Source organism: Salmo salar, chromosome ssa04, assembly GCF_905237065.1.
Source record: "Salmo salar chromosome ssa04, Ssal_v3.1, whole genome shotgun sequence".
Taxonomy (NCBI): Eukaryota; Metazoa; Chordata; class Actinopteri; order Salmoniformes; family Salmonidae; genus Salmo; species Salmo salar.
In genome coordinates, this window is record NC_059445.1 from 61,110,995 (window position 1) to 61,134,259 (window position 23,265).

General features: G+C 41.7%; 1 protein-coding gene across 1 annotated transcript in view; it reads left to right on the forward strand.

The window, feature by feature from the left end:
* The window catches only part of kcnj6 (potassium inwardly rectifying channel subfamily J member 6), a 100,624-nt gene that overhangs the window by 65,913 nt on the left and 11,446 nt on the right, over window positions 1-23,265 (forward strand). The window contains exon 2 of the mRNA XM_014197143.2: window positions 18,743-19,670. Coding sequence (XP_014052618.1) covers window positions 18,767-19,670 — 904 coding nt within the window. The 5' untranslated portion in view covers window positions 18,743-18,766. The remainder of the gene's footprint in view (window positions 1-18,742; window positions 19,671-23,265) is intronic.

The window sequence follows — 23,265 nt, forward strand, 5'->3', positions numbered from 1 at the left end:
TCCTTCTTAATGCCTTTGAGCCAATCAGTTGTGTTGTGACAAGGTAGGGGTAGTATACAGAAGATAGATAGCCCTATTTGGTAAAATACCAAGTCCATATTATGGCAAGAACAGCTCAAATAAGCAAAGAGAAACGACAGTCCATCATTACTTTAACCTCTTACATCTAGACGTTCCGCTAGCGGAACACCTGCTCCAATATCCAATGATAGGCGTGGCGCGAATTACAAATTCCTCAAAAATACAAAAACTTCAATTTTTCAAACATATGACTATTTCACAGCATTTTAAAGACAAGACTCTCCTTTATCTAACCACACTGTCCGATTTCAAAAAGGCTTTACAGCGAAAGCAAAACATTAGATTATGTCAGCAGAGTACCCAGCAGAAATAATCAGACACCCATTTTTCAAGCTAACATATAATGTCACAAAAACCCAGAAGACAGCTAAATGCAGCACTAACCTTTGATGATCTTCATCAGATGACACACCTAGGACATTATGTTACACAATACATGCATGTTTTGTTCAATCAAGTTCATATTTATATCAAAAAACCAGCTTTTTACATTAGCATGTGACGTTCAGAACTAGCATACCCCCCGCAAACTTCCGGGGAATTTACTAACAATTTACTAAATTACTCACGATAAACGTTCACAAAAAGCATAACAATTATTTTAAGAATTATAGATACAGAACTCCTCTATGCACTCGATATGTCCGATTTTAAAATAGCTTTTTGGTGAAAGCACATTTTGCAATATTCTAAGTACATAGCCCAGCCATCACGGGCTAGCTATTTAGACACCCGGCAAGTTTAGCCTTCACCAAAATCAGATTGACTATTACAAAAGTTTGATTACCTTTTGTTGTCTTCGTCAGAATGCACTCCCAGGACTGCTACTTCAATAACAAATGTTGGTTTGGTCCAAAATAATCCATCGTTATATCCGAATAGCGGCGTTTTGTTCGTGCGTTCCAGAAACTATCCGAAATGATAAATCAGGGTCGCACGCATGGCGCATTTCGTGACAAAAAAATTCTAAATATTCCATTACCGTACTTCGAAGCATGTCAACCGCTGTTTAAAATCAATTTTTATGCAATTTATCTCGTAAAAAAACGATAATATTCCGACCGGGAATCTCCTTTTCGGCAAACAGAGGAAAAAACACAAAGACGGGGGCAGCCAGTGCACGCGCTTAAGCCCACAGTCCCTTGATCGGCCACTTGACAAAGGCGATAATGTGTTTCAGCCTGGGGCTGGAAAGACGACATTCAGGTTTTTCCCGGGCTCTGAGAGCCTATTGGAGCCGTAGGAAGTTTCACGTTACCGCAGAGATCCTTTGTAATGGAATGACATGTCAAAGAAAGACAATAAATGGTCAGACAGGCCACTTCCTGTAAAGGAATCTCTCAGGTTTTGACCTGCCATTTGAGTTCTGTTATACTCACAGACACCATTCAAACAGTTTTAGAAACTTTGGAGTGTTTTCTATCCAAAGCCAATAATTATATGCATATTCTAGTTACTGGGCAGGTGTAGTAACCAGATTAAATCGGGTACGTTTTTTATCCAGCCGTGAAAATACTGCCCCCTAGCCATAACAGGTTAAGACATGAAGGTTGAAAGTTTCTTCAAGTGCAGTCGCAAAAACCATCAATTGCTATGATGAAACTGGCTCTCATGAGGACCGCCACAAGAAAGGAAGACACAGAGTTACCTCTGCTGCAGATGAGTTCATTAGAGGTTTGGTATTTGGTATTTTGGTATTTATTAGGATCCACATGAGCTGTTGAAAAAGTAGCAGCTTCTGAGTTACCAACCTCAGAAATTGCAGCCCAAATAAATGCTTCACAGAGTTCAAATAATAGACACATCAACTGTTCAGAGGAGACTGCGTGAATTGTGCCTCCATGGTTGATTTGCTGCAAAGAAACCACTACTAAAGGACACCAATAATAAGAAGAGACTTGCTTGGGCCAAGAAACATGAGCAATGGACATTAGACCTGTGGAAATCTGTCATTTTGGTCTGATGAGTCCAAATTTTTGAGTTTTGGTTCAAAACGCCATTTCTTTGTGAGACGCAGAGTAGGTGAATGGATGATCTCCACATGTGTGCTTCCCACCGTGAAGCATGGAGGAGGAGGTGTGATGGTGTGGGGTCGCTCTGCTGTTGACACTGTTGTGATTTATTTAGAATTCAAGGCACACTTAAACAGCATGGCTACCACAGTATTCAGCTGGGATACGCCATCCCATCTGGTTTGCGCTTAGTGGGACTATAATTTGTTTTTCAACCGGTCAATCATCCAACATACCTCCAGGCTGTGTAAGGGCTATTTGACCAAGAAGGAGGGTGATGGAGTGTTGCATCAGATGACCTGGCCTCCACAATCACCTGACCTCAACCCAATTGAGATGGTTTTGGATGAGTTGGACTGCAGAGTGAAGGAAAAGCAGCCAACAAGTGCTCTGCATATGTGGGAACTCCTCAAGACTGTTGGAAAAGCATTCCAGGTGAAGCTGGTTGAGAGAATACCAAAAGTGTGCAAAGCTGTCATCAAGGCAAAGGGTGGATACTTTGAAAATTGAAAATATTAAATATATTTCTTTAACACATTTTTTGGTTATTACATGATACCATATGTGTTATTTTATAGTTTTGATGTCTTCCCTATTATTCTACAATGAAGAAAATAGTAAAAATAAAGAAAAATGCTTGAATGAGTAGGTGTGTCAAAAATGTTGACTTGTACTGTGTGTAAATGAGATATTTCTGTATTTAATTTTCAACACATTTGCAAAAATATCTAAAAACATGTTTTCACTTTGTCATTTTGGGTTATTGTGTGTAGAGGGTTTATCACGCTCAACAGTTTCCCGTGTGTATCAAGACTGGTCCACCACCCAAAGGACATCCAGCCAACTTGACACAACTGTGGGATGCTTTTTAGTCAACATGGGTTAGCATCCCTTTGAAACGCTTTTGATACATTGTAGAGATAATTCCCGACGAATTTAGGCTGTTCTGGGGGCAAAAGGGGGGGGGTTCAACTCAATATTAGGAAGGTGTTCTTAATGTTTTGTACACTCTGTGTATATATCGTTAAGCTACCTCTGGGTAAAACTGTTTGCACCACACCTGAAAAAGGCTGCATGTGGCAGCTTCAGTGTGTGTGTGTCTTTGTAGATGCAATGTGACATTTTTTGTTCTCAAAATATTTTGGGGGAATATAATACATAAAGTTTTGCACTCTATCACTAATATATTTTAATGCAAAAAAATGTGTTACTTTGAAGCCTAGTTTTTGCTTTCAGAACAATTATTTTTGATTGAAAATAAAAAAAAGTTGCTTTCAGAAACATTTATTTTGATTGGAAAGAAAAAAGTTTTGCTCTTGACAAAAATACACAAATGTACCTCCATAGCATATAACATTTTGCCTGTGAATAACCAGACCTTTATACAAACCTGCTTTGCAGAATTTTTGACACACAACCGAAAGTGCTGTCATATCCTGCCAGCACGCCCACAAGCGAGCCACTCAGGCGGAGAATGACGCCTGGAAGAGAGCGAGGAACGAGATGGGAGTAACAACATTTTGTTGCAAGTTGGGGAGGGGGGCTAATAGCTGAACATTAGACTATTCGACCTTTACTAAACAATTGTCTAATAGCCGAGCTAGGTGTGAAAAAAACCCTCCTATCACAGACCAGATTTGCCCTAACGACCAAGGGGGAGTTAAAGCACTGATTTTGCTTTTGGGTCCCAATGCACTACCATGTCTCTAACTGACAATGAATGGGCAATATAAACCAAATAATAAACTGATAATTGTGCACGACTTCAAATGAAACAAGCATGGAGGAGGTTTCGAACCCTCAACCTTCTTGCCCGAAGTCCAGCACGCTATCGACTGTGCACCAAAAGCATGCTCAAGCCGTGGAGTCGATAGAGGGCATCCTCGCGGTAGCTTGCTACTCAATGTAATAAAGTAATAACTTTTCAAATAAGTTACCTTGCACGCTATGTTGGCTGACAATTTGTTAGCTACGCTGTCCTTACAAACCACATCGCATATCATTACAGCAGTATGTACAGGTATGTTAGCTATCTACCTAACGTGAGTAGTTATACATAAAACTTGCCAGTATATTAACTATAGGCCATCTACATACTGAAAGTTTATTGACTTGATTATTCCCATCATTCTTAGATTAGCTAAATGGTATAGTTGTTGTGCGTTCTCAATGGACATTCGGGTGCTTTCGTAAATTCGCTCTGGCTATCTACTCCGATGTCAGAGTACACTCGTCTGAGTGTACCAGAGCACAGAATAATGAATTTACGAGCACTCAACACCCGTTGAATATGGCCGGTGTCAGTAAACGTCACGGCAAAAAATCGGCAGAAAATCGTAATTAAATTGTTTCCAGCAGCACAGTTACAGTCACCAACACTCTGGTTAACACGAAAACTGCCCTAACCAGCTCTGCTAGGGCGAGTAAAATGGTCAGAGTGGACACATTTGTGTCTGGAAGTTACGTTAGCTTGGGTGCTTGACTGCCGTGGTAAGGCCTGAACGCTCAAATCAACCCTACTCCTTGGCCCGAACGTCCAGTGTGCACTCCAAAGGCGACACGGTCTGAATTTACAAACAGATAATTCTCTGAATTTATGAGCGCAGGCACTCCAGATTGAATTTAAATAGGCAAGTCAGTTAAGAACAAATTCTTATTTACAAGGACAGCGTACTCTTTCCTCACTGTAGTCTCCCGCATGCCCTGCCCGCACGACACATGGATTATTTAGCTAGATAGCCCAGTACTGTACTGCCAACCGTCACGTTGTACAGCGCCATATTTTCCGTTCCATCCTAACTGAAACCCAGAGGGTTTTTAGTTTTTCTTGGAATAGAAACACCTAATATTAATCAAATTAATTAAGCAAGTACTAGTCAAAAGTTTGGACACACCAACTAATTCCAGGATTTTTCTTTATTTTTACTATTTTCTACATTGTAAGATAATAGTGAAGACATCACAACTATGAAATCAGTTAAGAACAAATTGTTATTTACAAGGACAGCCTACTCCTTCCTCCCCGTCGGGGAATTGAACCCCGGTCTCACACGTGCCCGAATTCTGTAGTACAGACAAGGCCCGCTCTCCATTATGTAAGGAATTAGGCACTTTCCCATGTTTACTACAGTATGTATTGTAGGCTATGTTTTCTTGTCAGACTGCACAGTAGCCTAATAAACAAATGCAGGTGGCTTATATCTTCAAAATGCTTTAAATGCTTTATTATCCAAATGTCAAAGCATATACTGTAAAGTACTGTATTTCTTCATCAAATTCTTTATGCTTTCGTTAATAAAATAATGATTAAAAATACTCTTTCAAAATGGAGATGTTAATTTAGTTATGGAGCCATAACGAATTGCTATGGGAATAAATATCACTGATTTACAGAAATATTGGAACAAAGTTGTCTAATGAAGGCAAACAATTTAGAATGCTCCAATCCTCTTATGCAGTAGCCTACACCCGACCGTCACGTTGTACAGTGCCATATTTTCCATTCCATACTAACAGAAACCCTGAGGGTTTCGTTTTTTTCTCTGAATTTAACCTCTTACATCTAGACGTTCCGCTAGCGGAACGCCTCACCAATATCCAATGGTATAGCGTGGCGCGAATTACAAATACCAAAAAAATTCTAAAACTTCAATTTTTCAAACATATGACTATTTTACACAATTTTAAAGACAAGACTCTCCTTTATCTAACCACATTGTCCGATTTCAAAAAGGCTTTACAACGAAAGCAAAACATTAGATTATGTCAGGAGTGTGCCCAGCCAGAAATAATCACACACCCATTTTTCAAGACAGCATATAATGTCACAAAAACCAAAACCACAGCTAAATGCAGCACTCACCTTTGATGATCTTCATCAGATGACAACCCTAGGACATTATGTTATACAATACATGCATGTTTTGTTCAATCAAGTTCATATTTATATCAAAAACCAGCTTTATACATTAGCATGTGACGTTCAGAACTAGCATACCCCCCGCAAAGTTCCGGGGAATTCGCTAACATTTTACTAAATTACTCACGATAAACGTTCACAAAAAGCATAACAATTATTTTAAGAATTATAGATACAGACCTCCTCTATGCACTCGATATGTCCGATTTTAAAATAGCTTTTTGGTGAAAGCACATTTTGCAATATTCTAAGTACATAGCCCAGGCATCACGGGCTTGCTATTTAGACACCCGGCAAGTTTAGCACTCACCATAATCATATTTACTATTATAAAAGTTTGATTACCTTTTGTTGTCTTCGTCAGAATGCACACCCAGGACTGCTACTTCAATAACAAATGTTGGTTTGGTCCAAAATAATCCATCGTTATATCCGAATAGCGGCGTTTTGTTCGTATGCGTTCCAGACACTATCCGAAATAGTAAAGAAGTGTCGCGCGATGGCGCAATTCGTGACAATAAAATTCTAAATATTCCATTACCGTACTTCGAAGCATGTCAACCGCTGTTTAAAATCAATTTTTACGCCATTTTTCTCGTAGAAAGCGATAATATTCCGACAGGGAATCTCCTTTTCGGCAAACAGAGGAAAAAATCCCAAAGGCGGGGGGCGGTCGGGTCACGCGCATAAGCCCAGTGTCCCTTGATCGGCCACTTGAGAAAGGCGATAATGTGTTTCAGCCTGGGGCTGGAATGACGACATTCTGTTTTTTCCCGGGCTCTGAGCGCCTATGGACGACGTGGGAAGTGTCACGTTAGAGCAGAGATCCTTAGTAAATGATAGAGATGGAAAAGAAGTTCAAGAAATGGTCAGACAGGCCACTTCCTGTAAAGGAATCTCTCAGGTTTTGACCTGCCATTTGAGTTCTGTTATACTCACAGACACCATTCAAACAGTTTTAGAAAATTTAGGGTGTTTTCTATCCATATGTAATAAGTATATGCATATTCTAGTTACTGGGTAGGAGTGGTAACCAGATTAAATCGGGTATGTTTTTTATCCAGCCGTGTCAATACTGCCCCCTAGCCCTAACAGGTTAAAGGTTGAGACTGAGTCTGTGTCTCTCACATTGGTAGGCAGACCACTCCATAAAAATGGAGCTCTATAGGAGAAAGCCCTACCTCCAGCCGTTTGCTTAGAAATTCTTTAACAACTTTAAACTCAGGATTCTGTAAAAGCCTACCCCAATCAGGATATGTGTTTACTTTTAGCTTCCTGTGCCAACCGAAAGTGCCTTAAAATGGTGTCATAGGTGACGTTTCGAAGGGTTAAAAAGGTCAGATCTTTTCAAAACCTCATATGTGTGATTCGGCAACCCTCATGAACTGTAAATCATTCATCTCTCCAAACAGATGTCAAAGAAAAGCTCACACACACACACACACACACACACACACACACACACACACACACACACACACACACACACACACACACACACACACACACACACACACACACACACACACACACACACACACACACACACACACTCACAGCAAGGATGGAGTGACACAGTGTGGTGCTTAAAGACACACAGAGCCTGCAATGGCATTACCATTATCTCTAGGCCGTGCCGAGTTCAACGAGATGCCCCTCTTGACCGTAGCTCGCTCGGTCTGAGCGCAGCAACCTTGAAAAAAAGTAGGCCCAAAATGAAGCCTGGCCCTAAATTTCAAGTGCTTTTGGGTGACAGCGAGAGAAAATCACTGCATTCAACCCTGTGTAGATCAGTCAATTCTTAACATAAAGACATTAAACTCTGGATTCTGTAAGAGCCTAGCCCAATCAGGATATGTGTTTACTTTTAGCTTCCTGTACCAACCGGAAGTGCCTTAAAATGGTGTCATAGATGATGTTCCGAAGGGTTAAAAAGGTCAGCGCTTTTCAAAACTTCATATGTGTGATTCGGCAACCCTCATGAACTGTAAATCAGTCATTTCTCCAAACAGATGTCAAAGAAAAGCTCTCTCTCACACACACACACAGCAAGGATGGAGTGGCACAGTGTGGTGCTTAACCTCTCTAGGGTAGGGGGCAGTATTTGCACAGCCGGATAAAAAACGTACCCGATTTAATCTGGTTATTACTACTGCCCAGAAACTAGAATATGCATATAATTATTGGCTTTGGATAGAAAACACCCTGAGTATAACAGAACTCATTTGGCAGATTCCTCATATAAGAAGATTCCTTACAGGAAGTGGCCTGTCTGACCATTTCTTGGGCTTCTACACTCTCTTTATTGAAAACTGAGGATCTCTGCTGTAACGTGACACTTCCTACGGCTCCCATAGGCTCTCAGGAGGCGGCAAACCGGTGAATGATGTCTTTGCAGGCCCTGGCTGAAAAACACTAGCGCATTTGGATAATGGTCGATCAGAGAACAATGAGACTGAGGCGCGTGCACGAGGCCACACCATGTTTTTATTTTTTCGTCTTTGAACTAAAACAGGGTTTCCCGGTTGGAATATTATCGCTTTTTTACGAGAAAAATCGCATAAAAATGTATTTTAAACAGAGGTTGACATGCTTCGAAGTACGGTAATGGAATATTTAGAATTTTTTTGTCACGAAACGCGTCGGGCGCGTCACCCTTCGGATAGTGTCTTGAACGCACGAACAAAACGCCGCTATTTGGATATAACTATGGATTATTTGGAACCAAACCAACATTTGTTGTTTAAGTAGAAGTCCTGGGAGTGCATTCTGACGAAGAATAGCAAAGGTAATCCAATTTTTCTTATAGTAAATCTGAGTTTGGTGAGTACCAAACTTGGTTAATCCAACCACAGTGTCCGATTTCAAAAAGGCTTTACAGCAAAAGCACACCAAACGATTATGTTAGGTCAGCAACTAGTCATAGAAAAACACAGCCATTTTTCCAGCCAAAGAGAGGAGTCTGTTTGATGGTTCGTCGGAGTCCACAGTGGGATTTCTTATAAGCGTCCCGGTTAGAGTCCCGCTCCTTGAAAGCAGCAGCTCTACCCTTTAGCTCAGTGCGGATGTTGCCTGTAATCAATCCATGGCTTCTGGTTGGGGTATATACGTATGGTCACTGTGGAGATGACGTCATCGATTCACTTATTGATGAAGCCAGTGACTGATGTGGTGTACTCCTCAATACCATCGGATGAATCCCGGAACATATTCCAGTCTTTGCTAGCAAAACAGTCCTGTAGCTTAGCATCTGCGTCATCTGACCACTTCCGTATTGACAAGTCACTGGTACATCCTGCCTTAGTTTTTTCTTGTAAGCAGGAATCAGGAGGATAGAGTTATGGTCAGATTTGCCAAATGGAGGGCGAGTGAGAGCTTTGTACTAGTCTCTCTGTGTGGAGTAAAGGTAGTCTAGAGGTTTTATCTTCTGGTTGCACATATAACATGCTGGTAGAAATTAGGTACAATGGATGTAAGTTTCCCTGCATTAAAGTCCCCGGCCACTAGGAGCGTCGCCTCTGGGTGAGCATTTTCTTGTTTACCTATGGCCTTATACAGCTTGTTGAGTGCGGTCTTAGTGCCAGCATCGGGTTGTGGTGGTAAATAGACAGTTATATAGATGAAAACTATCTTGGTAAATAGTGTGGTCTACAGCTTATCATGAGATACTCTACCTCAGGCGAGCAAAACCTTGACTTCCTTCATATTAGATTTCGCGGACCAGCTGTTATTGACAAATAGAAACAGACCGCCACCCCTTGTCTTACCGGAGGCAGCTGTTCTATCTTGGCGATGGACTGAAAACCTAGCCAGCTGTATGTTATCCATGTCATCATTCAGCCACGACTCGGTGAAACATAAGATATTATCATTTTTAATGTCCCGTTGGTAGGATAGTCTTGATCAGAGCTCATCCATTTTATTATCAAATGACTGCACTTTGGCTAATAGGACTGATGGTAGAGGCGGGTTACCCACTCGCCGCCGGATTCTTACAAGGCACACGACCTACGACCCCTATATCTCCATCTCTTCTTCATGCAAATGATGGGCATTTGGGCCTTGTCCGGTGTCTGAAGTAAATCCTTTGCGTCCGACTCCTTAAATAAAAAATCTTCATCCAGTACGAGGTGAGTAATCGCTGTTCTGACATCCAGAAGCTCTTTTCGGTCATAAGAGACGGTGGCAGAAACATTATGTACAAAATAAGTTACAAATAACGTGAAAAAATACACACAATAGCGCAATTGGTTTGGAGCTCGTAAAACAGCAGCCATCTCCTCTGGCGCCATTGTAAAAATATGTGTATTAAAGTAGTCAAAAGCAAAGTATTTGGTCCCATATTCATAGCATGCAATGACTACATCAAGCGTGTGACCCTACAAATGTGTAGTATGCATTTGTTGTTTGTTTTGGTTGTGTTTCAGATTATTTTGTGCTAAATAGAAATGAATGATAAATAATGTATTGTGTCATTTTGGAGTCACTTTTATTGTAAATAAGCATAGAATATGTTTCTAAACACTTCTACGTTCATGTGGATGTTACCATGATTACGTAGAGTCCTGACTCAATCGTGAATAACGATGAATGAGAAAGTTACAGAGGCGTGCTATGAATATGGGACCAAATACTAAACTTTAATACATATATAAATGAATTTCTCCCAATACTTTTGGTCCCCTTAAATGGGGGGACTATGTACAAAAAGTGCCGTAATTATTTTACCTGATATGGATGAAAATACCCAAAATTTAAAGCTGACAGTCTGCACTTCAACCCCATAGTCATTGTATCATTTCAAATCTGAAGTTCTGGAGTACAGAGCCAAAACAACACAAAATGTGTCACTGTTCAAATACTTTTGGAGCTCACTCTATATTAATAACTTCAATGATTAATGCATGAATGGTTAAAGAGACACTGACGCAAAGGTATTTGCTGTGATTACAGGGACAGTCTGTTTCATAGGTTGACTAAGGTTCTAGTTTTTAATTTCTAATCATGGTACTGCCTATTTTTTTTAATTAGAGTTCAACCTAGTCTGTGGCCAAGCATCTATGGGACCCAGGGTTGGAGAGAATATCCATGAAATATTAATAAACCAGAGATATGAGGACGGGATCGGAAAGCAATGAATATAGGAACACAACTCCACCATTTCAGGTTTTTGTGCAGTACCATTACCTTTTCCACTGTCATCTAGAATCTCAGAGTTGTCAGATATGTCAACTACATGGTCTCAAGTACCTTGTATCCCAGCATCCTGTATTGTGTGTTGCAGAGGAGCGGCACACAAGAGGTAGAAGGTCAGAGGCGGGTTATTGGGTGACAGTTGTAGCTGGTGGTCTCTTCTTCAGCTGTTGAATCAATGACAAACCCTATCTGATCGATGGATAGAACACGCATCTTGTGATATTTTATCATTCAGCGTCATTCACCTTCATCTGTTTGGTATTTGGTATTTTATTAGGATCCCCATTAGCTGTTGCAAAAGCAGCAGCTACTCTTCCTGGGGTCCACATGAAACATTACATAATACAGAACATTAATAGACAAAAACAGCTCAAGGACAGAACTACATACATCTGTTCATTGTTTATTTCTCTTTTATTTCACCTATGAATCCTATTGAGATTGAATTGCTCTTTATAAAGGAGATGTGGGTCATGAGGTAGCCCCGACAAGCATTAGCCTATGCTACAGTTCAACCATCCAACCATTCATACTAAAAAGCTCTCTCCTCTCTTCAGTGTAAATGAGACATCATGCTGTGGGTCTCTGGCTCTCTGGCGGCGGCCCGTTCTGTATGTGACTCCCAGGCCTTGTAAATCAGCAAAAGGTCAAACACATTTCACTTCATCACCAACTAAATATGAACATTGGCCTCTTCATGGCCATACTTGTTGTGGGAACATAAATGTAGCCCAGACACAGGGGTCCCCATGATTTAGAATGCAGAGAACATAATGTCTTCCATTATGGACACAGGCAAGCAGGACTTATGGGCCATTAACCCTCCTATATGCTCTGCCTGTAGGGTCGTTCCATATGATTTCAATACATTTCTGACTGCACCCAATGTTATTTCAACAACACCTTCCATATATGTTTTCCCATGGTAGAAGTGGTCATAAAGTGACTTTTTGGACCTGAGGGTCAAAACATTCAGGAGATAGAGGTGTTCAAAGTTGACCCGTTTTGCATACCACACCCTACCACTGAAAAGGCTTCGTGAGGTTTATAATTCTTTGAGAAAGTTCTCACTTGTATGGAGTGAGAAAACTAGTGTCACAGGATCCAACGAAAGTGGCGCCCCTCCTCGGTCGGGCGGCGCTCGGCGGTCGTCGTCGTCGGCCTATTAGCTGCCACCGATCGTTGTTTCTGTGTCTTTTGGTTTTGTCTGTCTGTTCCGCACCTGTTTTGTGTCTGTCATTAGTGGGGCCTTATTTAGCGTGTGTTTTCAGTTGGGGTGTTGTGCGGGATTGTTTATTGTCCACTCAGGACGGTGGGCCGTGATTGTTAAATTTTTACTGACAGGTTTAGTCAGAAGATTTACCGGGCTGCGCCCCTTGCTTTTGTGCCGTGGGAATATATTTATTTTGCTGTTTGTATTTTGGATGTGCTGGCTGACGTCTTATTTTTCTCTCCGGACCGTTTTGCCCTGTGTTTTGGGTTGGTCATTATTATTACGCGCCCTTCTGTTTTGGCGTGACCGTTTTGTGCCGGAGAAAATAAAGACGATATACTTTACCTCTGCTCTCTGCGCCTGACTCCAACCACCACTCCTAGAATCCTTGACAACTAGTCTTATAAACTATAAACAGTTTCCTTTACCAAACATTACTGACAACAACAGCTTCTTCCCTAACTGACACACCCACTTCCTAATTCACTCAAACCAGGAAGTGACTATGGATTTAGCTAGGGAGTGACCGGGGCTGAGCCCACAGCCTATACACATCTCAAGGGACGATGGAACCTTGTGGGGTACATATGTGTGGGGAATAATGAACATAAAGCCTATATGAATGATCTTATCCCTGTATTCAAGCCCATTTGTGTGATAAAATAGCAGAGATTCAGTGTGTTAAACATTGCCGTCTGGTCTTCTCTACTGACTATAGATATAAGTGTAGGCGCTACAATAAAATAAGACACAATTGCAATCATGTGAATCAGGGTCAGTCAGTGCATTGCTGGATGTAAAAGAAATGTGTGTCACATTAGAGAACAGTCAGTGTAGGTCATTTCATTGGCCCATAAACGCTTTCAGTTAGAGGGCTGTAAAAGACCATCGTGAACGATCATCGGTGTCGAAACATGATGAGTGTTGTTCCACAAGGCTACATCCACTGGATCCCCTTATCTTTGGTGGTTGAAATCATTTTGTTATGTAAAGGAGATTACTCAGTAAAGTTCTATCGATTTAGAGTGATGGCGAACAAGAGACAGCCATTTGAAATCGAAGACATGGCTGTGTGGCAACAGACACTGGCCAATCAAGATAAGGGCAGGAAAGAGCACACACACATTCTCTCACTATAAAATGGAGGGGAGAAGAAGCACTGTAAGTGGGTTGTAATTCAATTAGGTCCAACCAATTAAAGCATTTCTCCGACAGCAACAAAAGTCAATCTGTCCATGAAAACATAAAAGGACATACTCCTTGTTGTGTATTGTACTCATCTCCACAAAGAACTGTTGCTCAGCATTCATCTCCATTTTGCCCTTGCTGGAGCTCTGATTCAGATGAGAAATCTGGGGGATTTGAGGAGGGCTTAGTGAAGCTGGACTAATTGAATTGTCTGTGTGGCTGCCGGCGACCAGTGACACAGGAATTAGTCATGGACACAGAAGCCTCCTCTGCCCCTTTCTATGAACCAGGACCACAGCTTTGTTTGCCAAGGGATAACTGCATTTTTTCCCTAGTCTTTCATTAGATCCATGAAAAGCTCATCTAAAAGCATTATTGAGACACGTTGGATTAATTGACATTGTTTTAGCTACTGCAGATACAGGTAATGGCCAAAATAATGGAAACACTTAAGTAAATGAGAGATACAAAGTGTGTTGAAAGCAGGTGCTTTCACAAAGGGGTGGTTCCTGAGTTAATTAAGCAATTAACATCCTATCATGCTTAGGGTCATGTATAAAAATGCTGGGCAGCCCCCATCCACAGGGCACGAGTGGTCACTAAATGGTTTGATGAGCATTCAAATTATTTAAACCATATGCCATGGCCGTCTCAGTCACTAGATCTCAACCCAATTGAACACATGGGATATTCAGGAGCAATGCCTGAGTCAGCGTTTTCCACCACCATCAACAAAACACCAAATTATGGAATTTCTAGTAGAAGAATGGTGTCGCTTCCCTCCAATAGTTCCAGACACTTGTAGAATCTACGTCAAGGGGCATTGAAGCTGTTCTGTAAGCAACAAGAACATTTCCCAGGAAATAGACATATCTTATATTGGCAGAAAGCTTAGATTCCTGTTAATCTAACTGCACTGTCCAATTTACAGTAGCTATTGCAGTGAAAGAATACCATGCTATGGTTTGAGGAGAGTGCACAGTTATGAACTTGAAAAGTTATTAACAAACCAATTAGGCACAGTCTTGATACAACATTTTGAACAGAAATACAATGGTTCATTGGATCAGTCTAAAACTTTGCACATACACTGCTACCATCTAGTAGCCAAAATCTAAATTGTGTCTGGGCTGGAATAATACATTATGGCCTTTCTCTTGCATTTCAAAGATGATGGTACAAAACAAATACAGAAACAAAACATGTTTTTTCTTTATATTATCTTTTACCAGATCTAATGTGTTATATTCTCCTACATTCATTTCACATTTCCACAAACTTCAAAGTGTTTCCTTTCAAATGGTATCAAGAATATGCATATCCTTGCTTCAGGTCCTGACCTACAGGCAGTTAGATTTGGGTATGTAATTTTAGGCGAAAATTGAAAAAAAGGGTCAGATCCTTTTAAGACACTTTATGTTGGTTTTTACTTTATTTTGTCAGTTACCTGTATCTTGTATTTACACTTCTATTATTGTCCCTTCTGTGGATGTTGCAGCTACCTCTTAATATGCCTGTCTCGGGGAGTGTGCTTTATCCAGTGGGAGCAGGGATGTAAAGGGCAGATTTGGAATCTTGGTGTGCCATTACCCAGGGGACTGGAGAACAAACAGGTGTAAACACAATACCAGACAAGCTCTCAAAGAGCAAGGCTCCCTACCTCTCTCTTTCACGGAGTGAAGCATCACAAGTTCAGCACTTCAGAACGCACACATCCCTCATTCTGTCCCCCCTGGCCTTTTATCAAGTGCTAGTTGTACATGTCTCTACTGTTAGTGTTAGTTGAATGCTGAATTAAGTCTAGACATAAAATGCTATATTCAATATAAATGCATGCCAAGCCTTTTCTGACATAAGCAGTTTGACACACATGGAGATTTTAAAACCCAGGAGCAGTAAAGGTGAATTGTCCTGCTGAAGAAAACAGCATAGACCAGCATAGGCTGGTCCAGCATACAGTGCATTCAGAAAGTATTAAGATGCCTTGACTTTTTACACATTTTGTTAAGTTACAGCCTTATTCTAAAATGTATTAAATAGTTTTTTTCCCTCATCAATCTACACACAATAACCCATAATGACAAAGCAGAAAGATAAAAAGCAGAAATATTACATTTACATAAGTATTCAGGCCCTTTAGTCAGTACTTTGTTGAAGCACCTTTGGCAGCCATTACAGCCTTGAGTGTTCTTGGGTATGACGCTTCAAGCTTGGCACACCTGTATTTGGGGGGGTTTTCCCATTCTTCTCTGCAGATCCTCTCAAGCTCTGTCAGGTTGGATGGGGAGTGTTGCTGCACAGCTATTTGCAGGTCTCTCCAGAGATGTTCGATCGGATCGGGATGTTCGATCACTCAAGGACATTCAGAGACTTGTCCCAAAGCCACTCCTGTGTTGTCTTGGCTGTATGCTTAGAGTCATTGTCCTGTTGGTAAGTGAACCTTCGCTCCAGTCTGAGGTCTTGAGCGCTATGGAGCAGGTTTTCATCAAGGATCTCTCTGTACTTTGCTTCATTCATCTTTCCTTCGATCCTGACTAGTCTCCCAGTCCCTGCTGCTGAAAAACATTGCACAGCATGATGCTGCCACCACCATGCTTCACCGAGTGATGGTGCCAGGTTTCCTCAAGTCGTGACACTTGGCCTTCAGGAATCTTGTTTCTCATGATCGGAGAGTCCTTTAGGGGCTTTTTGGCAAACTACAAGCAAGCTGTCATGTGCTTTTTACTGAGGAGTGGCATCCGTCTGGCCACTCTACCATAAAGGCCTAATTGGTGGAGTGCTGCAGAGATGGTTGTCCTTCTGGAAGGTTCTCCCATCTCCACAGAAGAACTCTGGAGCTCTGCAAGAGTAACCATCGGATTCTTGGTTACCTCCCACCTCCCCTGGTCTTGTTGGTTCCAAACTTTTTTCCATTTAAGAATGATGGAAGCCACTGTGTTCTTGGGGACCTTCAGTGCTGCAGAAATGTTTTGGTACCCTTCCCCAGATCTGTGCCTCGACACAATCCTGTCTCGGAGCTCTACGGACAATTCCTTCGACCTCATGGCTTGGTTTTTGCTCTGACATGCACTGTCAACTTTGGGACCTTATATAGATAGGTGTGTGCCTTTCCAAATCATGTCCAATCAATTGAATTTACCACAGGTGGACTCCAATCAAGTTGTAGAAACATCTCAAGGATGATCAATGGAAACAGGATGCATCTGAGCTCAATTTCGAGTCTCATAGCAAAGGGTCTGAATACTTATGTAAATAAGTTATTTCTGGTTTTTATTTGAAGTAAATTTGCTAAATTTGTGTTCCCTTTGTCATTATGGGGTATTGTGTGTAGATTGATGAGGAAATAAATGGATTTAATCCATTTTAGAATAAGGCTGTAACTTAACAAAATGTGTAAAAAGTCAAGATGTCTGAATACTTTCCGAATGCACTGTAGGTGCTAGTATGCTGGTGACCAGCCTTCGTTGTGTTTTTGCTGGTGCCTTCATTGTGTTTTCATATTTATTAAAGGTTTCTAAGCTGAAGTGTTTTGTTGACAATATAGACAGACATGTACTCGGCCAGTATACTAGACCAGCATGGACCGGCTTGGTCACCAGCATACCAGCATCAACAGCATGAGCTGGTATGTGTCCAAAACACAGCGAAGGCTGTGCACCAGTGTCCAAAACACAGCGAAGGCTGTGCACCAGTGTCCAAAACACAGCGAAGGCTGTGCACCAGTGTCCAAAACACAGCGAAGACTGTGCACCAGCAAAACCAGCTAGACCCTGAAGGTTAGACCAGCTTGACCAGCTAGACCATGCTGGTCAGACCAGGTTGACCAGCATCAGAAAAGCACTGACCAGCATACAGTAGACCAGCATAAAACCAGCATGGTCTAGCTTGAAATGTATGCTGGTCTATGCAGTTTTTTTCAGTAGTGTGGAGTGAAGTGACTGCCCTAATATATGTCTTTATTGTAAACAAAACACTTGAGCTTAGAGACCTTCAATAAATATAGTACTTTGGATAGAAAAAAAAATCCTGCGACAGCAAAATAAAGCAAGTGGAATTGCATAGATAAATCAAATCAAATTTTATTGGTCACATACACGTGTTTAGCAGATGTTATTGCGGGTGTAGAGAAATGCATGTGTAAAGTATTTTGGAAAAGCAACAAATATTGCAAACAATTCCATAATCTAGTAATCCCAATTTAACCTCTCACTACCACTCGAGACTAAATGAGGTAGAAGGGCAGAAACCCTCCTTGGATTCTTGACCCAGCCGACTAAGTGGAATGGAGTAGCTTTAATTACAACATACTGAGCATTTATTTTCTTCTTAGAAGTTCTCTCAGAGACGGAATGGATTGTGACAGCTCTCTAATCTGATGGTATCTGGAAGCGCACTGAGTGAGGAGATGAGGTCATGGTTCAACTGGACGACCGTCCATCAGCCCTCAAAGGACCCCATGTGGAGATAGTTAGAGTGTTGGGCAGAAGCCTCACTATAACCTTACTCATCGCTCCTTTCAGCTCATGATGACCTAACCAGTACCACCTCCATGGTTCTATTTTTAGCTGGTGAAAAATTCCATATAACACTCCGCCAACCTCTTAAAATTTGAAGCACGACAGAAAATGTTGTAAATTGAAGAGGCTCTTCAAAAGTGCGTTGTCAGTATCCCCACCTGCTGTTACGACTGTGTTCAAAGCATGGGAAATTGCTTTAGTAAATATCATGCAATTTGGAGAGTATAGAAAATAGCATTGGAGAACCAGTATATTAACCTTTTGACAGATTAACTTTCTTTACTTAAGGCCCCTCATGATTGAAATCTGTCTAAGATTGTCAGTGCATTATGCAATAACAAATGAGTCAAATAGACATTCAATATATCTTGTCTTGCACTGTATGAAGACTAGGGAGTTAGTTTACAGATTTTCTAAGAGAAAAAGAATGTCTGTATTTTATAAGATAAATCAAACTGTAGCAAGATCCTACCATCTGTCTACAGCATTTGGAGTGAGACATTGTGGGATTTGGGATGAAATTACCATCTCAAAGTTTAAGGTGTTGCAGTTCAGTAGTTGTGCCTCTGTCTTACCTGCCCTTTTCTTTTGTTGTCTTCTCTCTCTCTCCCTGTAGGCTTGACTCCTTCTAGAAGCCCCAATGGAGCAGGATGTGGAAAGTCCGGCAGTCACCACCCGAAAGCCCAAGCTACCCAAGCAGGCTCGCGAGGACCTGCCCAAGCAGCTGGTAGACCAGGTGCGGGCAAAGAGGAAGATCCAGAGGTACGTCCGTAAGGACGGCAAATGTAATGTCCACCATGGCAACGTCCAGGAGACCTATCGCTACTTGACAGACATCTTCACCACACTGGTGGACCTCAAGTGGAGGTTCAACCTCTTCATCTTCGTCTTGGTGTACACAGTGACGTGGCTCTTATTTGGCTTCGCATGGTGGCTCATCGCCTATGTCCGTGGCGACCTGGAACACATAGGGGACAACCAGTGGACTCCCTGTGTCAATAATCTCAACGGTTTTGTCTCAGCCTTTCTCTTCTCCATAGAGACAGAGACAACCATAGGGTACGGCTATAGGGTTATAACAGACCAATGCCCAGAGGGGATCCTTCTGCTGTTGATTCAGTCGGTGCTGGGGTCCATAGTTAATGCCTTCATGGTGGGCTGCATGTTTGTCAAGATCTCGCAGCCCAAGAAGCGGGCAGAAACATTAGTGTTCTCCACCAGCGCTGTCATCTCCGTAAGGGATGGCCGGCTGTGTCTGATGTTCAGGGTAGGGGACCTTCGGAACTCGCACATCGTAGAGGCCTCAATCAGGGCCAAGCTGATCAAGTCCAAGCAGACCAAGGAAGGGGAGTTCATACCCCTCAACCAGACAGACATGAATGTGGGTTATGACACGGGGGATGACAGGCTCTTCCTGGTGTCCCCGCTCATCATCTGCCATGAAATCAATCAGAACAGCCCCTTCTGGGAGATCTCCCAGGCCGACCTTGACAAAGAGGACCTGGAGATTGTGGTCATTCTGGAGGGCATGGTGGAGGCTACAGGTAAGCAGCATCAAACATATAAATTACAGGTTTAATTCATCAACTTTTCCTTCTCTTTGTTTCCTAATCACAGATTCCACTGAAATTCAAACTGTCAAACTGAAACTCTAAACTGAAATGTTGCTCCAGTTTAATAATACATATTTAATTTGTGTGTGGGTGTTGTATTAACTCTGACAATTATAGTAATTATAGCAATTTCATACAGTAGCAAAGTCCATATGCTCATCATCCCGTTACATGTTACCTGTGATTTGCATTAGCAGTTAATGGTTTATTCAGAAGTGAACAAGGATGTTTCATCTCTTATCATTATAATGCATTCATATGTGCTTGTCTCCTCTCCTTGTCTTTTTTTACCTTGTTTTCCACTGAGGTTTGAGAGGGAGTCATTGAAAGGGATGAGGGAAAACAGACGAGGCGATATAATTCAATGAATCTAGATTCAGCCCTTGTGTGCACCATGGTGTTGCCCCACAGCCTTTTGTTAGGTTATGGGCTGCACAATAGGCTTATTGTGGGGGAGATGCAAATAAGATCAGATTTCATTACCAATAGGAAAAGGCAGGTGCATCCCTGGTTGTGTAACCACATGGACCATTGAAAACACTGTCTGCAGACACCTTTGCCTGATTACACAAGCAGTAAAGAGGCCATAGTCTTCAGTGTGGAATAAAACGGAGGCACAGTGCAGCCAGGTGTGCACACAGGTTACAGATAGCACACATGTATTACCTTTAGCACTGATATGAAAACACACACACTATTTGACACAAGCTTACTCACGGTATCCATTGTGAGGCGAATAAGACCTGTATGTTTTTTGTGCTTCAAATTGCTGGTTAGTTTGTTGGTTAGTCTAGCTTTACTGCATTCGATTTGGCTTGACCTCAGTGCATCTCCATGTGTTACTGAAATCAAATGCACTGCCCTATCCAGAATTCCAGACTAATTACTTCCAGTCCAAATACCAGATTTATTGTGCATCTTGCTAGCAGACAATACCCCAAAAATATTTGAAGGTTATGTTTACCAGTCTCCTTGAATCTCACTCAGACAAAACAAAACCTTCCGAGACAACTTGGAAGCAAGACATGGTTGTCAGAAGGAAAAGGATAAACACAAACAGGCATTTCCATAAATTAAAACACTGTTTCAAAGAAGTTTCAGCGAGGATTTTCTAAGGCTCTTTTTGGAGGTGGCAGAAAAGCAGCCAAGTGACTTAGTGGGGTGAGAAGCAGGTCTCCACACCTGGTTCACACCGGAACCTAACAGGGCAGCCCTAAAGAAGGTGAGACATGACCGAATTTGGCAGCTCGTCAGAAGCTGTGCACACACGTTACAAAATACAGGACCTTGTTAAAAAATGCTGCCAACAAAATGCCAACACTAAGGACATTTCAGGATGTTTTCTGGAACAATACTTCTGTATATGGCTTCCTTGAAACTGGTTCTATACGGACCTAAGAGTTCAATAAATGCAGGGTGTTGGCGTGTGAATGAGCTTGTATGATTTGCACAAAGACAATTTAAATGAAAAGTATGGTTTGTTTGTTGCATAGTGTTCTATTTTTCATCGCACAGGGTGCAGTGAGAGTTTGTCTGGCCTTGAGCTGTAATATAAGAAATCATTACACTGTAGTTTCTGGGCTGATACTGATATTTTAGAAATAACAGACAGAAAATCCTATGAAAATGGGAGCTCGAATGCATCCACTCATAACATGCCCATTAAAGGTTGGGTCAAAGAGTGAACTAGAAATGATCCTGCTATGAAACTGCTCTGAGAGATATCTGTCTCCCGCTTCTTGACTCATCCTGTAACTCTCTGGCTCTGTTCTGGAGGGCAGGCCAAACATATCAATCTCTTTCCTCCGTCTTTCCATTTTCTCCTTTTTTCTCTTTGTGGACGATATCAGCTGATACATGTAAATGAGCTCAAATGAGAGAAGCCTGCTGTTTTGAAAGGAGACGCCTCTTCACCTATTGCTCTGTTCTTTTTCAGTTGTCATTTTCTATTTGATTCAGCCAATATTGGTTTGAAGCATGTCAGCACTTTGATGATGTAGTGAAATAATATTTGATATATAGACTATATTATACACAGTGCCTTCGGAAAATATTCAGACCCATTGACTTCTTCCACATTTTTCTACGTTTCTGCCTTATTCTAAAATGGATTTAAAAAAACACTTTCCTCAGCAATCTACACACAATATTCCATACTGACAAAGCAAAAACAGGTTTTTAGACATTTTTGCAAATGTATTAAAGACAAAAAACAGAAATACCTTATTTACATAAGTATTCAGACCATTTGCTATGAGACTCGAAATTGAGCTCAGGTGCATCCTGTTTCCATTGATCATCCTTGAGATGTTTCTACAACTTGATTGGAGTCCACCTGTGGTCCATTCAATTGATTGGACATGATTTGGAAAGGCACATACCTGTCTAAATAAGGTCACACAGTTGACAGTGCATGTCAGAGCAAAAACCAAGCCATGAGGTCGAAGGAATTGTCCGTAGAGCTCCGAGACAGGATTGTGTCGAGGCACAGATCTGGGGAAGGGTACCAAAAAATCTTCCTAGAGCTGGCCGCCCGGCCAAACTGAGCAATCGGGGGAGAAGGAACTTGGTCAGGGAGGTGACCAAGAAACCGCTGGTCACTCTGACAGAGCTCCAGATTCCCTCTGTGGAGATGGGAGAACCTTCCAGAAGGACAACCATCTCTGCAACACTACACTAATTAAGCCTTTATGGTAGAGTGGACAGACGGAAGACACTCCTCAGTAAAAGGCACATGACAGCCCGCTTGGAGTTTGCCAATAGGCACCTAAAGGACTCTCAGACCATGAGAAATAAGATTCTCTGGTCTGATGAAACCAAGATTAAACTCTTGGCCTGAATTCCAAGTGTCACGTCTGGAGGAACCCTGGCACCATCCCTATGGTGAAGGATGGTGGTGGCAGCATCGTGCTGTGGAGATATTTTTCAGCAGCAGGGACTGGGAGACTAGTCACGATCGAGGCAAAAATCAACGGAGCAAATTACAGAGAGATCCTTGATGAAAACCGACTCCAGAGCGCTCAGGACCTCAGACTGGGGCAAAGGTTCACCTTCCAACAAGACAACGACCCTAAGCACACAGCCAAGATAACACAGGAGTGGCTTCGGGACAAGTCTCTGAATGTACTTGAATGGCCCAGCCAGAGCCCGGACTTAAACCCGATCGAAAATTTCTGCAGAGACCTTTAGAATACCTCTGCAGCACCGCTCCCCATCCAACCTGACAGAGCTTGAGAGGATCTGCAGAGAATAATGGGAAAAACTCCCCAAATACAGGCGTGCCAAGCTTGTAGTGTCATACGCAAGAATACTTGAGTCTGTAATTGCTGCCAAAAGTGTTTCAACAAAGTACTGAGTAAAGGATCTGAATACTTATGTAAATCTGATATTTCCGTTTTTATTTTTAATAAATTGGCAAAAATGTCTTAAAACCAGTTTTTGCTTTGCCATTATGGGGTATTGTCTGTAGATTGATAAGGGGAAAAAATGATTTAATCCATTTTATAATAGGACTGTAACCTAACAA